Here is an 18,196-nt window from a genome sequence, read left to right as displayed (position 1 = left end):
CTCCTCCCACTTCAGAAACTTTAAATGGATAGAGACATGGCTTTGAACACTGGGATATTTATTGACATTTCAATACAATGCACTGGTTACAACACGAAGAAACAAACAAAATACAAAACATTTTTTTCCACCGACAAAAGTATTGGATGAGAATGTATGGATGGCAATATTTTCTGGTTTGACAGCATTCTGCAAATGGCATATCAAGTAGCTAACAAAGCAAACCAATATAAACGTATATTGGTTTGCTTAATATAACTTAAATATTATTATTAGAATAAATCTAAGACATATTTATCAGTCCTCCAGAGCATCTTCTAGCTTGCACAGTGAAGTCAGAGAGACAGATGGACAACTCTCCTACACGCCTGTGTGGCAGGCTTAAGGAAGAATGCACAAGGGAAAAGATTATGGTGTGTGTAAATGATGCATTTATATAGTGCCTTTATCCAAGGTGCTTTACAATGACAATTACATTCATGGTGGAGGAAATCATGCAAGGCACCAACCTGCTCATCAGGAGCAGTTCAGTGTCTTGCTCAGGGACACACTGTGCGTGTCTGTCTGTGTGTGTGTGTGTGTGTGTGTGTGTGTGTGTGTGTGTGTGTGTGTGTGTGTGTGTGTGTGTGTGTGTGTGTGTGTGTGTGTGTGTGCACGTGCGTGAGTTTTAAAATAAATTGTGTGATAAAGAAAGAGAAACAGGGAGGCCTACCACCACTACAGATGTAAGCTTGATGTAGTGGTCTTGTTCAGACAATAATATAATGACTGAGTGAAAAAACTTTCAAACAGATTCGGTGGAAAGCATGATTCAAACAATTGCCAGGGAAAAAAATCAATAAAGATGTTCTCTGCCAGTATCTCATGGTTCATTCCACTCTGTGTGTGCTGAACACTTTTTCTTAAAAAAAATAAAAATGCAACTGTGTACTTATATTTATGTGGAAACACATGTTAATGTAAGTAAGTCTGTATGTTTTTCAATCAGGAGGGGTTTGACTGTATGATCTTATCATAGATCAGGTGAAGGATACAGGATGCTGGTGGGTAGGAGGCCATGGCTGAGGCTTTCAGGGGAGCTGGGCAGATGGGCCAGAGACTCCATCACACGCTTTACCCTTTGCCTGTGTTCATCTGTGGGCGGCGGCTCCAGAACACTGGCCTGGAGCTGAAGGAGAGAGAGAGAGAGAGAGAGAGAGAGAGAGAGAGAGATTTTTTTTTATATATATCATAACAAAAAAACAGCAATGCCTATATAAATGTTCTTTGTGGCTGTAAGATTATTTTTGCTACGATGACCTGAATAATAATGAGGAAGAGAGGAGAGTGGAGGAGAGCAGTGGAGGGGAGAGAAGAGTATAAACAAATAAGGAGGAGACAGGGATTGAGAACATGAATGAGGCAACACAGCTCTGTAGCTGAAGGAGAGACAGCAGGTGAGGAGAGAAACAGAAGGGATGAGAAGATACACAACACAAGCTGAGGATTGAGTGATGAGCAAGGAAGAGGAACAGGATGAAAAGTGAGAGAGGAAAGGTGGGTTGGGAGGAGAATCTGAAGGCTCAACATTACTTTTCCCAGAGTAGCCAATTAGTTTTTCAGAAAGGTACACAAAAGGCTTTTTTTCTCCTTTCAATGTTATTTAATGAGGCGACTATTTACCATATTTAGAGGAGTTTCACAAAGAGTGCTCCACACTTTACCCACACACAGGGAACTGTCAATTATTACCCTACCCAGCTTTACCAAAGTAGTCCAGAGATTTCAACCAGCATCTCATGTAAAAAGCCACCAAATATAACCTACAGTACCATAACCTGCAAGTGATTATGATTACAAACCTGAAAACACAAATACTAAAGATGATGAGGTTCTGTGACTGTCAAGTTTAACCACAACATTAAGCAAAACTATCACCTGTATCAACATGTATTTATAAAAATGAAAATGTTACAAATTCATGATGTATATCATCATCAACTTAATGATCATCAGGTACTATTACATCATTACTAACATCGCCCCACAACAGCTAAAACAGGGCCAATTCTCTCTGAATTCAGGAGAGTGATGCCTGTAGGAATGAGACATTGTTTGTTCCCATTTGTCTTGACTGATGGGTGTTGTCAGTCAGAGCCGACAGGTCCGGTCTGGAAAACACAGCGAGGAGGGTGGATGGAGTCGGATCAAACGGAATGGATTTTGTCTCCTTCACCAGCTGTCCAGTGTGCAGTATGTATGTTCTCAGGACTTGTCAACCTGAGAATCAGATAATTTTTTTCTAACAAAAAAAAAGGACCTCACTTTGTGTCAATCACGTTTACCCACTGCCTCTGAAATATTCGTCCGTAATTTCTTACGGCAAGGTTCGATTTTCTGTTTTTTTTTGCGCTCATAGCATGCACCTTTCTGAGGGACGGCACTCTTCAAGTGTGCATGTGTGTGTGTGTGTGTGTCTGTGGGAGGAAAGACGGAGAAATTAACAACAAGGGTAACCTAGATGTGTGTAGTGGCTCATCGTCTACTTTGACCACCAAATTGCACCATGTAAGGTAATGAGTGAGAGATCTAATATGAAGAAGCTTCGTGTTTTTTTTTGTTGTTATAATTAGATTATGATACAGACTCTGAGGGTTAAGACTAAAAATATATAGACGTAAGAGAGAGAGAGGGAGAAAACAAGAGTGAGACGGAGTGAGTGAGGGAGAGAGACAGAAATAGGTGACAGAATTGAGAATCGAGGAGGCTATATAAAATCTGTAGAGAAGTAAAAATCCTAAAAAGACATACAAGCTGATATACAAGCTAGTCGAGCATAAACTGCTACAGTGGCCTTCACCTCAGCTTACTGTTATACTGGACAGTGAGTCACATGCATGCACACACACGCACGCACGCACGTGTGTGTGCGCGCGCACACACACACACACACACACACACACACACACACACACACACACACACACACACACACACACACACACACACACACACACACACAGGCAGTTTGATAAAGCTTAGAGCCAAAGGTTGCATGTATGCTCACAAGTTCACAACATACATTATGTGTACATGGACAGAAGCTTGCATCCACACACGTACACACTGACACACACGTACACACACACACACACACACACACACACACACACACACACACACACACACACACACACACACACACACACACACACACACACACACACACACACACACAGTTGACAGCTATGTCAGGCCCCAAGGTAGGGCAGAAGGAAGACGGTGATACCAGATCACTCATGACAAATGAGCTCACAGAAAGCTTCCTCCACCTACTGAGATGAAATCCAGTCTAGTGGCAGATACACAAAGCATATCAATCCTGTGCATGTGTGTGTGTGTGTGTGTGTGTGTGTGTGTGTGTGTGTGTGTGTGTGTGTGTGTGTGTGTGTGTGTGTCTGACAGACTGAGACAGCAGAGCTGACATGAGGGCAACTCTGTGCTGGCATGAGACTGTTAAGAGAATTGTGTCTGTCAGGTTGAACACCGTTTCCTCCAGCCTTTTATCCTCCTACTCACACGCACACAAACACACACACACACACACACACACACACACACACACACACACACACACACACACACACGCGCGCGCGCACACACACAGTACACGCACGCACGCACACATGCACCACACCACAGACATGTACCCTTGAAAACAGACATATAGTGACACACACCTGCACACATACTGTACTGCATGCAAATACAGTCCAAAACTCTACCATTAAAGTAGCTGGTGCCATCAGACTGTCAGTTCATTATGTTTCACCGACTCTGAGCTACATTCATATACACAGTATGATATATCTTGAGTTTTTTTTTGGCTCTCTATTCCATGTATAATATAGTAGTTTCTAACAAGCAATTTGATTGGACAGGTGGATGTTCTAAACTTTATGATTGGCTTCAGCTTAGCGGTGATGCTAGCAGTGGTTAACACACTGGCTGCTAAAATAACTGGAAGTTAAATGTACCAGCCAAGGAGCAAGTTAACTAACTTAAATGTCTCTACTATTCTTATGCATTCTTATAAAAATAAAAATGCCATCATTAACAGTAATCACACACAAACCATAATATCCTTGAGTCTGTCCGGACTATAAAATGGGTACTTGTGTGATGCTGGCTGTAAGAGAAATCCATTACCCATTATTACAGTAAATAACACCCCCCTGGTGTATTATTATGGCAGTAATATTTTAAATCTTATATCAAGTGAATTGTGTTTCAGTGGCTCCGATTAAATAGCACGTTGACACACTGTGAACCAGCCACCATTATGTGAAGCAAGGACTGATTTAAGTGTATACTATACTGTCTGATTGGGCATGTCCTCGGCACGTAACCTCGCACACGGAGACTGTTTCAGCAGACGCTCTGGCAGTTAATTGGGGTTTTCCCGCTATGCAAAGCGCTGCTGTTATATTTGCATCAAGTAAGCTGAGCTCTTCAACTTCTTCTTCTCATTTTCCCTGCTGTCATGTAATTTCCATGCCCTCGCTGTTCTCTGTGGAGAATGAATGCCCACAGCTAAAAGATGCAGTAATATGAGAACACACTTCACTCACACTGTACTTTAAATGAACTTGACTTTCTGTTTACATGCAGGAGTGTGGAAGTTTGTTGCCGTAGGTGTTAGGTGTACATTGTATGTTCATAATGTGTACTGTATTGCATATTCTGTGTGTGTGTGTGTGTGTGTGTGTGTGTGTGTGTGTGTGTGTGTGTGTGTGTGTGTGTGTGTGTGTGTGTGTGTGTGTGTGTGTGGTTTATATCCTATATTTATGTGAGTGCCATAGGGCAAATGTGTACAGTATATTGTAAAATCATTTATCCATTTGTAACTCTCAGAGTTAAATGAACACTTTGTGTATGACAGCGTACCTGTGTGAGCAGCAGCCGGAGGGCATGAACGGTTTGGTTTCCCAATTCCATGGGTTCTTTTCTCTCCACGGCCTCCAACACCTGATCTAAGTGAGGAACCCACTGCAACACCCTACTGCCTTGCTGCAACAGCTGGACGAGAGACCACACACACACACACACACACACACACACACACACACACACACACACACACACACACACACACACACACACACACACACACACACACACACACACACACTGTATAATATGACACTGAATGGGTACAGAGGTTGCCTTGTGAGGACATCAACATTTTATGACCGAAATTTTATAAATGCCATTTTAAACTTTTTAACCCTAAAGGTCATTACACACCAGGAGCGATTATTTCACCCCAAACTTTTATGTTGGTAATGCCTCATTGATACAGTTTGGTGATTTTATTTGCGGTGAAGATTCAACTTCTATGTGCATGTACTCATAACACAAACAGCAGTTTAAATAAACAATAAACGCTCCCGGTGTGAACGGACCTTAACCCTGAAGCCTTAGTTATACTTAGGCTGGTGTCACCCACCAAAAATCACCGATCTAAAAGCTCACAATGCGTTGCAATGTGACATGTTGTGAGCTGTTTCCAACTACTGGGCCAGAGAGAGAATGTGGTGGTAGACACTGGAACCAAGAGATGAGCAAGAAGATTAGTTCTTATTTCCTTGTACCACTATCTGTTGCCTATATGCTAGTTATGCTATGCTAGGTTTGATGTTTACAGTACCTGTATCCTAGTTACTTTGTAGCTCTTAATTTATTTCTTTGGACTGTATTTACTTGATAATTTACCCTGTTGTTTGTAAACTAACGCTCATGCCACTGTTTATGGTCTTGCACCGTAAGTTTGTAAGTTGCTCTTACAAACTTGTAAGAGCATCTGCTAAATGCCTAAATTGTAAACTGATGATTTATTGAAACTCAAGCGTAGACATACTAGAGCAAGTGAGAGGGTACATTTAAACCAAGAAAAGTGAGAGAGACAGAGAGAGAGAGAGAGAGAGAGAGAGAGAGAGAGAGAGAGAGAGAGAACAAGATAGAACACAAGTATAACAGATTAAGTGAGACAGAAAGATAAAGTGAAAGGAAGAACAATTGTAGAGTTATAGCCACTCTACAGGGAGGACAGCAGATTTCAATAAAGATATCTTCACTACTGTAACATGATGGCTGCTAGGAGTAATGTACTGTTAGCTGGATGTGGTGGTTTTGAGTTTTTAGTACTATGTCATAACTTTTCATTCGTAATACAACACAAATATACTTTGTGTATACACACACACACACACACACACACACACACACACACACACACACACACACACACACACACACACACACACACACACACACACACACACACACACACACACACACACACACACACACAGAACTGATTTCAAGGTATGTTGTTGTTGAAGACATGCTTCCAATATCTACTAGCTTTCATCATAGTGAGTTGAACAGATACAAGTTGAGAGTTGTTGTCTTGTGTCGCAACATGAAAATATATACATTAATATTGTAGCAAAAAAATTGAACTAACGCAAAAGTATACTAGTGACTAGTTACTTTTATAATGCTGTAACTAGTAAAATAACTACCGCAAGTTACTAGTATATGAGAGCAGTAACTAGTTATTAAGTTAAAGTAACTTACCTGGAGATGGATGGCTGTGTTTAGCCCTGTGTGTGTGTGTGTGTGTGTGTGTGTGTGTGTGTGTGTGTGTGTGTGTGTGTGTGTGTGTGTAATAATGAGTCACCAGAGTGAGGAGTGTGAGTGTGGCAGGGTGCAGTCGACAGCTCTCTCCTGAGTTGAGCAGGGTGAAGAGGAGGAATCCAATCCATGGCTGAGACAAAACAAGCTGGGCTGCACGCACGCACGAACACACACACACACACACACACACACACACACACACACACACACACACACACACACACACACACACGCATCAAACACTTTGAGTTCATGGTATCATCAAATATTTAACAGACGATACCTTGACACCTACAGTGCATATTTAGTCTCTACACAGCAACACATCACTGTATACTGTATCTACATATCTAAATACACCGTACAGCAACACTTTATGTCAACTGTATCAAGGATGGATAGAGTAAGCATCTTCTACACCCTTTGTGTACGCACAAGGGGGGGGCAGATTCAAGGCCCAAGGGGGAAGAATGAAGGAAGGTAATTTAGTTAAGTAAATGTGTTCAGTTCATTCACAGTCCAATAGAGTTCAGTTCAGTGTCATTAGTCCAACTGAATTCAGATCAGTACAGCTAAATTCACTTCAGTTCAGTGTACTTCACTTAATTTCCGCCAAGTCTGATCCAGTTCAAATTGATTCAGTCTCGGTTACAGTTGTTCTCATTTCAGCTCTGCCCAGTAAAAGTCCAATGAAGTTCAGTCTAGTAAAGGTCCATTTAGGTTCAGTCCAGTATATGTCCAGTTAAGTTCTATCCAGTTAAATTCTACCTTAGTCTACCTAAGGTTAGTTTAGTTCAATACAGTGAAGTTGATTTCAAGATAACTCAAATACATATTACTGTACATGGGCTTAGTGATACCTTAACAAACAATAATAATAATAGAGGGATGGTTTTGACAGCTTACGGTACATTCAAAATAGAGAGTCCCCCTGCCACCTCCAACACACACACACACGCGCGCGCGCGCACACACACACACACACACACACACACACACACACACACACACACACACACACACACACACACACACACACACACACACACACACACACACACACACACACACACACACACACACACACACACACACACACACACACACACACACACACACACACACACACACTCCCTTTACATCTGACCTGTAGCTGGACTCCTCCTGTGCAGGAAGCTCAGCAGGGAGTTCAGACAATTGACTGAAGCAACTAGCAGCAGCTCCTGCTTCTGAAAGAAAACATGAACATAAACACATTGTTTACCCTCTAAAAGAATGATTGATGCCAAACCTGAAGTGGTGGTTACTTTAGTTGATCTTTTCTCATTTTGTGTGTGTGTGGGGGGGGGGGGGGTGTTAAGGACCATTGCAGGTGTGCAGAAGGACGTGCACGCACGCTCGCACGCTCACACGCGCACGCACGCACGCACGCACGCACGCACGCACGCACGCACGCAAGCGGAGAAGGCCAAGGGGACAATAAGTTAGGACCTGCGAGGGAGTGTTTTAATAATACATGCGTCTCCCATAGTGCCAGGCCTGGCTGAGCAGTGACTAGAGTCCTAATATAATGAAGTAGGCCAGACAGATACAGAGAGGTCTGTGGAAACACACTCCTCCTGAAGACCATGGTACACACAGTAGAGTAGAGGAGAGGAGAGGAGAGGAGAGGGGTGTGTGAAAAGGAAGGGAGAATAGGAGAAGAGAGAAGCGAGGACAACATGAGAGGAGACATGTGTGAAGAGGAGAGGAGTGGAGAAGGGAAGTGATACAAAGACAGCAGAGGCACAGAAAGGAGGATGGCTCTAACAGTCATACCCTATTATCTACCACAAGCAAAAACAGAGAGGAGAAACTAAGTGAGAAGAAGAGAGAGGAGAGGAGAGGAGGAGGCGGGGGGTGGAAATAAGGAGGGGGGGCCACAGGGAGAACATGTTTGAGAAAAGGAGAAAAAATAGGAGGGCAACTCAAAGAGCTGTATCATGTGATCCCAAGTAGAGAGGAGGAAAAGGGAGAGAGGAGGGGAGGCGGGGAACAGTTCATATCAGTAGCCTAACAGCAGGCCTCAGAGCAGTGAACTGCAAAGCCAGAGCTGAGCGTTGCCTTACAGTGTCTCTCTCTCTCACACTCACACTCACACACACACACACACACACACACACACACACACACACACACACACACACACACACACACACACACACACACACACACACACACACACACACACACACACACACACACACACACAGACATAGTATAGTGTGAGGAGAAAAGGGCTCCCATGCTGCCTGAGGAGGAACTTCTTGCTTGACTGCATCTGAAGCCTATATTTGTGTTCTCTGCCCTTTAAGCATTTTATATCTGTGCTATTGAAAGCATGATTAAACATACTTCTGCATTTACAGTAAGTGGCTTCTCACCTTTCAGCATTTAGATTTACATATTATCTAAAACAGCACATTCTTATGAACATCAGCAAATAAAGTCAGAACCTCTTTTTGTCCTGTTAGCTTGCTGTGATGTTTTCTGTGAGTGACAATTTGAACATATTCGGATGCAATGCTAATGGTAAAAATGTGAACATGAAAATGTTTTGTAATTCTATCAGTGGCATAATGGAAAATAAATTGGCATTAACCCTGTCATCCTGGGGGCATCGGACGATCACAAGGAAGACAGAACACCAACGGCTGATTTGTTAAATGTTGCTTGTAATGGATACGTGTTATTTCTTCATGGATGTTCTGCAAAACAAATGACCGGATGTAAAGTCAATTTAATGGACAGTGGATCTTGTGAAGCGAGCAGAGCTAGAGCTGCATCTAAGTGGTATTTATACACATCTATCACAGCCACTCAATACTGCAACCCTGCAGAGTCAAGCACTTTAAAATATGCCAGAGCCTCATCCATGTAGAGGAAGAAAATAATTCATGCTCTATGTGTGTACGCCCTATACAATCCTGAGTGTTAATTCAAATCTGAGAGTGCACAAATGTAACCAAATGGACCCGTAAGGGTCCACGTTTGTACGTAACACTCTCAGTTACAAACGGATAAATGAACACTGAGGATTTTAATGTGTGGCTGCTCTGACTTCCTGTTAACGGATCACTGTAAAGATGATGGCAATCTACTGTATGTGGTCGTGGGATAATATAATTTAGTGCGTCATAATTTTTAATGTGGTGCCCCTATGAAGTGTGACATTATATAGCACTGCTGTGGTCATAAAAGGTCACACTTTTTTTTTAAATCATAAAGTCGAGTCTGTTTGAGTGTCTTCATAAGAACCCAATTAATGTATAGTGCACAATCCTGAGTGTTACTGTAAATCTCGGTGTGCAAATGTAATATTTACAGTACATTTGCGCTCTCAGAATTACAAATAGATAAATGATTTGACTGTATACTAGACAAACTCAAGCCCAGTGTTGCATGGCATCCTGTACAGCAAAAAATATATTATTCTAATTCTAAATATTATTTTTGCAGTATGGGATGATTCCTCCTACCCTCTCTGTTCCCTCTCTCTAGTCACACTTTACTTTATAATGTACACCTACTCTGAAACGCCCTTTGAAAACGCATCATAACGTGAATGCTTGTGAAGGACTAGTTTTCCTCTTATAATTCACAGTGTATGAGTCCATATATCACCTGCATACTTAAAAACACATTCTGGAGACAAAGCCTGTCAACGCATTAGAGACGTGTCTGGCATTCCATGACGCAAAATGTTCTTTAATAAATCTTTAATTACCCATGTCTCCTTGCTTGTGAAAGGGAGACAGAGAGATAACAGCTGAAGCATAATTTTCTTTGGCTTTATTATCACAACGAGAGCAAGCTATCAGATTACTGCTAGACAAGTGACAAACAGGGAGTGGACATAGGAGAGCACCTGTGGTTTTTATTCACTTTGTTTACAAAAAGTGGCATGTGCACTTTAGTCTAAAAACAAAGTTTACATACTGCCATGCTAGTATCTATACATGGCATCTTTGTACCCTTTTGTCTCCGCCAGGCCGAAGGCTTGGCCGAGACAATGTTTTGCCCCCTGTCCGTCCGTCCGTGTGTCCGTCCATCAGTCTGTATACAGCTAATCTCCGGCACCGTTTGGACCGATCGGAGTGAAACTGTGTGAAACACTCCCTGGAGGCCAGAGCAGAAACTCTGCCCCAAATCTTTCACATTGGCCTGTCTGTTATAGCGCCACCAGGAGGCAGATATTTCTTTTTTATATTACTCTTACAGATTTTGTCCAAACATCACGCAAAACGGAACACATTATCTCTATAGTCATGTGATCAAGACAGATCTATCCGATTGTTCATATTCCATCCTGAAGTTTGCAGGAGTGATCCGTTTTGAACAGAATGCTTCAAATCATGAACGCAGCGTCCGATTGCCGTGAAAGCACAAACCCCCTAGGAAGGAAGAAAATGCCAAATTTTGCCAAGGAAGAAATGCCATCCTACACTCCGAGGAGCACATTTTTCTAGTTGTAATTGTGGTGAAACCTGGAACAATTTGGTAGTGAATGTTGAAAACAGGGACATTTTTGCATTTTACCAATATTTGTCAGGGGGACAATCCCGGACATACCGGGATGTCTGGTCACTGTACTCTAGGTGGGTAGGTACACAGCAAATATTTTAACTTCCGACTAAATCTGGCAGCCTCAGGGTTGAATACTGAATAGAAGGCTGCTCTCCTGTGTCTCCCATAATTGGTTTCACACACACACACACACACACACACACACACACACACACACACACACACACACACACACACACACACACACACACACACACACACACACACACACTTAATCCAATTGCCCTTCATACCTGTAGCAGGAGTCCATAGAGTGCGGCTGTGAGGCAATGAGCTCCTCGGGAGCCGAGGGGATATAGAGCACTGTCTGTGGTCCCCAGGGGCCTAGGAGCGGCCAACCCTGGACCGGCGCTCACACACACTACTGCTGAATTCAGGTCCACATCCAAGAGGGCCTGCAGCAACCTCAGGGAGCTGGCTGGAGAGTAGAAAGGAGGAGAAAGGAGAGAAGACAGGACAGGGAAGGAGAGAGAGGGAAAAGGAGAGGTTAGTGGAGAGAGAGGTGAGGATTAGTTACAGGAGAGAGGAGGGAGGTATCACGTCTTCTCCCACTGCAACCATGTTACTTTTACTTTACTTTATTTGTTTATTTTGACGGGACACCACATATTAATGAACAATACATATCAATGTAATGTAAATACGCCGGATTTAGCAAAGATTCTAATTTACATCTGTAGTCCCCACACAAAGCATAAAAACGGAGTACATTGCATTACATTACACAGGGCAATATGTATTTGTATACTAAAGTGAGTTGTGTATAAAGTGCAGTATTACTTTCAAGAATTACAGGATACAGTGTCAAAATAAAGTGCAAGATTGATTATGAATGGTCACAAGTTTGGTTATCAAGTAACCATTTTCTTTAGATTGGAGGATGGAAAAGTAGGACAATCTCTTATGACCAATGGAAGGTTATTCCATGTCGAACAACCCTGTACTGAAAGGACATTTTGTCCTTATTTCCTTGTGCTTTTATTTTGCTTCCACTTAATTGTCCCATAGCTTTGTTTGGTTGGCTTGGCAGAAATCAATCAAATGAGCCAATCAAATGAACTCGATGATGATGATGATCTTACATGATGTGTAAAAGTGACCCGTGTTACCATGTGTTTCCTTTACTAGCTCTCTTCGCCCCTGTCCGTGTTTTCTATATTCTGTTGCCTGAGCCACCTCTCAGGTTCTGTATTCTTTTCCATGTTCCTACTACTGGAGTCCTGTCTCAGAGACATGTTCTGAATGCCTGACCTGTGTGCCTTGACCTTTTACATGTTTCTGGATTTTAGATTTCTTCCCGCCCTCTGGAGTAGTTTGCCTGTTTGGATTATTTTCCTGGTTTTCGATCTTTGCCTGTCTCCACTACCTGTAACTTGCTCTATCTCCTGTTGTCTGCACAAGGATCTTCTCCCCTGACACACACTGTGACAAGAGCATTGGTAAGTGGCTAGAGAGTGATGAAACTAACAAACAGGTTGTTTTACCGGTATTTGCTCAACATACTGTATAGCGCACAAATGGCAAAATAATAACCAATGAGATCCAGTGTCCTTGTGTCCATTTTGATTGGGTCCACCTTTTTGGTGCCAGCTGAACCGGTTCCACTGCGGTGTCAAACTTGAATATGAATAAATCTATTGCACTGCCGATAAACATTAACGTTAATGCCCTCAAACTAGAGGCTAATGGAAGAGTAGGTTCCTTGCCAAAGGCTGATTTCTAGTTGGATACTCTGCTTAAGTATTACTCAAGTTCAATAGAGAAAAGCGGCACTCCAATTAAAATAATTAACTAATTAAAATATTTAATTAATAAGTAATTTTGCCTTCCAGCTATTAGCAACGATTGCGCTGTTTAATTGATCAAGAATTACTTTAATTGAATATGGAAAATGTAAACAAACACAATATCAACATTTTTTTTGCTATTTTGGGAAACATTGTTGAGGTATATGTGAACTACCGTATGTGGCCGATGTTGACGATGGACAAGTAGTATGGTATGGTAATTTAAAACTTGAGTGATGGAATAGGTCAGCCATAGCCCAAAAAATGTATTGGTCAAAAAAAGGTTTTTTATTGGAGTGTCGCTTTTTGAAATATCGTCGGGTGGGAGGAAACCTTGTATGTCCAAAACCCTTCCTTTAATATGATAATTTTTTGTAATGAAACTACTGAAATTAGCAAATCTACAAACTCACAGCGCGTCGCGATGCGTTGTGAGCTTGTAGATCTGCTATTTTCATTCCTTCTGTGCAAAACTCTTGTATGATGAAGTAGGGCATTAACTCATTCCCTGCCAAAAACGTAAAAAACGTAATTAACCAATTCTGCCAAGAACGTAAAACGTTCTCTTTTTTTTGGCCCATTTGACCCAAAGACCAAGGAGATATGATTTTTCGAAGATCTAGACTCCCATCCACTTCCTTGTTAACTTAAAACTTAATCATTCTGTATCTCGGCTCCTGAGTACTTTTTTTTTTTCAATGAAAGATCTCTGGCAGTGGGCAAACGCGGAAAGCAATAATTGTGGCAGTGATTTACGAAAAAACATAAGTTGAAATATGGAGATACAAGGTTTCTCCATTTTCTTTACATGAATTATTTTATATTAATGCTAAATTCGTAGTGTTTTGCCAAGTTTTGGGGGCCCACTTGCACTATCCTCATGGCCCACCAGTTGAGAATCACTGGCCTAAAACGTATCCTTCACAAAACACAGAGGGACTATGTCCTTAGTAACAGGAAATCAAGGTGAGAGTCAGGGAACGAGACGCTCCTCCATCAGACACATCAGTGCCACACACCTGTCCCTACAGCTCTGTTCCTGTTGTCACTGTCTTATGAGAAGGGAGTTTATAGAGGACAGAAACAGCATACAAAAGAAGAGGAGAGATAAAGACAGAAAGAATATGGCAGCTAGTGACAAACATTCAGATGAAAAAGTGACAAAGTATGAGAGAGAGAGAGAGGAGGGGGGGGACAAGCACATAATGAACGATAAGCTGCAATAGACTGACACACTTAGTGGATCATACTTGCTGCATGGTCTGAAAAAACAGGAGGAGATCAGGGGATAGATGTGGAGAGCTAAAGGACAGCTGATTTCCTGACAAATGACAGGAGCAGGGGGCAAAAAAGACGGAGGTCAGAGAGCAAGAGAGAGAGAGAGAGAGAGAGAGAGAGAGAGAGAGAGAGAGAGAGAACGTGCATGGTGCAGTGAGAAGCAGGGGTTGAACAAAGGTCAGCCAGACAAGAGGGAGCGACAGATATAAAGAGTGACAGAGAGAGGAGGAATGATTGCTTAAATGCGGCGGGATGGAGTCTGAGTGCTGGCAGCCATTTGCATAGCACTTATGTCATGTACACTGAGATATTAGAGACCTCAGAGAGAGGAGAGACCCAATTAGTGGCAGCAGAAGAGAAGAGGGGGAGAGGGAAGAGATGAGGGAGAGAGAGAGAGAGAGAAAGAAAGAGAGAAAAGGAGAGGGAGAGGGAGAGAGAGAAAGAGGTGGGTCAGAAAGAGAAAATGAGAGAAAGAGTAGAGGGAAGAAAAGGGAAAAGAAAGCAGGAGGGGTGAATGGAGAATGAGCAAGGAAAAAATTGAGAGAGATCGATCTAGGGAGGAGAGAATGTGAAAGAGGGAGAGAAGGATGGAGAGCAAAGAGAGGGACAAGCATGAGCCAGAGAGAGAGAGAGAGAGAGAGAGAGAGAGAGAGAGAGAGAGAGAAGGGGTAGCGAGTTCAGAGAAAGAAAGAGGGCAATAGGCAGAAAGAAAGACAGAGGGAGAAGGATAAAAAACGAAATAAAGAGAAATAGATAGAGGAAGAAAAGAAAGACAGAGAAAGAGAGATAGGTAGGGGTGTTGTTAGAAGGAGTGGAGCTCATACATCAGCCTGGTCCTGACAAGCCACTCATCCAGCCAGGCAGACAGAGACAGGAGCAGCAGGGATCATCTCTCTGTGAGACTGTCACCATGGGATGACCGGGGCCACTTAATAAAATTAAAGTGCGTGAAACGCTGCTCGCCAGGGCACGGATGACTTAAGGGTGCTGTTTCACGCCACCAGAGACCAAATCAAAACCGGGGAGGCGAAGAGGACTGTATTACACTGACCCCCAGTGTAATAAGTTACACCTCCGATGAGGCTCGCTTACACATCCACCCGGGAGCTTGCATAATTTCACACAGAGATGCTTTGGCAATTCCGTAATAATTCCGGAAAAAAAAGGCTTAAGGCTGTATATGGTCAGGTTGGAGTAAAGACACAAAGACAACTGTTTATTACACAGGGATGCTTCACACCCCACTGAAATCTCAACAACAATCCCTTGGTGTTGGGATGCCAGAATCGACTGTTAAGCCTTCTGGAGGTGTCCTGGGTCTAATTAAATCCAACATCTGTGATAGGAGATGCCCACTTAAAACAAACATGCACACACACACACACACACACACACACACACGCACGTGTGCACGCACACGCACACGCGCGCACACACACACACACACACACACACACACACACACACACACACACACACACACACACACACACACACACACACACACACACACACACACACACACACACACACACACACACACAGCTCAAGCCCTCTCTCCCTCTAACCACTGAACTTGGTTCTAGGTTAGTTCATCACATCCTGTGTGCTGGTTGAGATTGATTAGTCCTTAACTATTTTGTAGTTTAATCCATAATGTATACTGTGTTGTTCTAATGGTACAGTAGAAGCATGCTTCACAACCCTTACGATTTCAAAACCAATTATCCTGAGCCATGCATATTGATCTATCTTGGTTTGAAACATCAGCTAGGGCATTGGTTCTCAAAGTCCCTCAGGGGTCCTTACGGGGGGGGGGGTACCAGGCTCATTTTGAGCTAGGGTGTCTGTAGGTGTACTGGATGGGCAGGTATATTACAGACAGGGCAGTTTTCTCCATTTTATAGTAGTATGGTAAGATAAGGATTTGTTGTCCAAAGTAACAATATATCATGAAGAAAAAAATAAGAGAAAGAAACGAAATAGCAAGACTGTAAATCACAATGCAGAAGCTACAATAATCAATCATTAGTGTTTGGTTTGTGTGTGAGATGAGATGATGATGTCTTAAGAGAGAGCGCAGCTCTGTTGGGTACAACACAGACAGATCTTTGTATCTTTCTCAGTGTCTTCTTAATTATTTTCCTTTTAAAAATGAAAGCACAAGAAACATTCATTAAAGATCCAATGCTAATCATCATTGTATTCTTTTACTGATGATATGTAGTTACCCAGAATGTTTGAACTTTGAAAATATAAAACCCCTTGAGAAACTACCCTCCTTGTTGTCAGCTATATTCAACTATTTCATATTATATAACTTTTGATTACCTGATTTCTTTGGAGAATTGAAACATTCTCATCATCAGTCAGTCTGTCAGTTAGTTGTTGCTGTTGATGAGTCAGCAAGTTTATTTCAGTAGAAGCTCAGAAAGATGCCTCCATTTAGAGTGGATGCTAAAACTCAATTAAACAATTAAAGGGAAGAATAGATTTATGATACCAAAAAGATTACCTACAAAAGAGAGGGTCATCTTCGCCAATACTATACAGAATGTCATTGAGTTCAGAAACCATCTCTGTAGTTTTTTGTAGTTTGGGAAATATATAGCTATAAAGCGACAAACATGTCATCTGTGTCAAGTACTGCTAAGGAACTTTCTCCTGTGTGAGAATGCCTCGGAATTAAGTTAGGCACTGACAGACAACTGCCTGTTAAACTGAGGCCCACATCCCCTTAACTCACTGAGAATTGGCTGTGCTCTAAACAGTTATAGAAAATGAAATTATACATTTGAAGCTGAAAAACATGACACCTACTAACATTAATATTCTACCAAATCAAATGAACCACTTGAACAGTAGCATCCCTATTCACGGGTAACATTCACCGAAAATAGACGATCTACAAGCTCACAATGCATCACAATGTGAAACCTTTTGAGCTTGTAGAACGGCAATTTGTTTTACGGAGCCAACCCTGGCAAGGTTTACTATGTATAGAGGGTTTAATTGTAAAAATCATTTGACTGTATCTTTAAGTTATCTTCATTTCCTATTATTTTGTCATCTACAGTATGTGGGAGGTCTGCTAAAAACAGAAACATCATAATCATAAAAGAAATAAATCATCATGTTTTGTCTTGTGTTACCCAGCAAGAGGCTGTCTGTGCTCCTTTTCTGGAAAAGCAGACAATCCACAGTGCTGTCCAGACTCCAGCTGATGCTCCTTTGGACCTTAAATAATGGAGACAGTTGGGAACAGAAGGAGGGAGGGGAGGGGGGCAACAAGATAAGGCCCATCTTTACTGCCGAAAAACATGTTTTTGAAAAGTCAAACAACACAAAGTATCAAAAAAGCAGGAGGTAGTTGTGTGACGCAGCGACTTGCGCTGTGCTTCGTATCGAAAGAATCCGATTGGTGCTTTATATTCAGAATCTGCGTTCTATTTTACTGTATGAGCTTTCGTCCGCCTCGTCCTTGACTGAGTCTCTGCCCGCGTTGAAACATTCTGTCCTCAAGTGACAATATGCAGAAAGTAGGGCCAGCGTGTACAATAAAGTGCCAGGGTGTGTGCGTGTGTGTGTGTGTGTGTGTGTGTGTGTGTGTGTGTGTGTGTGTGTGTGTGTGTGTGTGTGTGTGTGTGTGTACCTGAGCAGAGTGAAGGTGCTGCAGAGTAATGAGGGAGGACAGGAGGAGACGCGTGCAGCACAGCAGGGCTGAGGATGGAGAGAGGGATGGAGAGAGGGATGGAGGAGAGGCGGAGGCGGAGGAGAGGATTGCCTGCAGTAGGTCCATCAGTCCAGTGTTGGAGAGCAGCATG

General features: G+C 42.4%; 1 protein-coding gene across 1 annotated transcript in view; it reads right to left on the bottom strand.

The window, feature by feature from the left end:
• Positions 1-1,012: 1,012 nt before the first annotated feature.
• Positions 1,013-18,196, bottom strand: part of mei1 (meiotic double-stranded break formation protein 1) — a gene marked incomplete at both ends in the record, with an annotated part of 87,696 nt that continues 70,512 nt past the window's right edge. Inside the window, 7 exons of the mRNA XM_084070697.1 lie at positions 1,013-1,168; positions 4,927-5,058; positions 6,725-6,831; positions 7,829-7,910; positions 11,541-11,725; positions 17,525-17,609; positions 18,025-18,196. The exon at positions 18,025-18,196 is cut by the window's right edge and continues 7 nt beyond it. Coding sequence (XP_083926823.1) covers positions 1,013-1,168; positions 4,927-5,058; positions 6,725-6,831; positions 7,829-7,910; positions 11,541-11,725; positions 17,525-17,609; positions 18,025-18,196 — 919 coding nt within the window. The remainder of the gene's footprint in view (positions 1,169-4,926; positions 5,059-6,724; positions 6,832-7,828; positions 7,911-11,540; positions 11,726-17,524; positions 17,610-18,024) is intronic.

The sequence above is a fragment of the Gymnoscopelus microlampas genome, assembly GCF_963454915.1.
Source record: "Gymnoscopelus microlampas genome assembly, chromosome: 11".
NCBI classification, from domain to species: Eukaryota; Metazoa; Chordata; class Actinopteri; order Myctophiformes; family Myctophidae; genus Gymnoscopelus; species Gymnoscopelus microlampas.
Note: the sequence above shows the minus strand (reverse complement) of the source record. Positions and strands in the feature narration are given on the sequence as shown.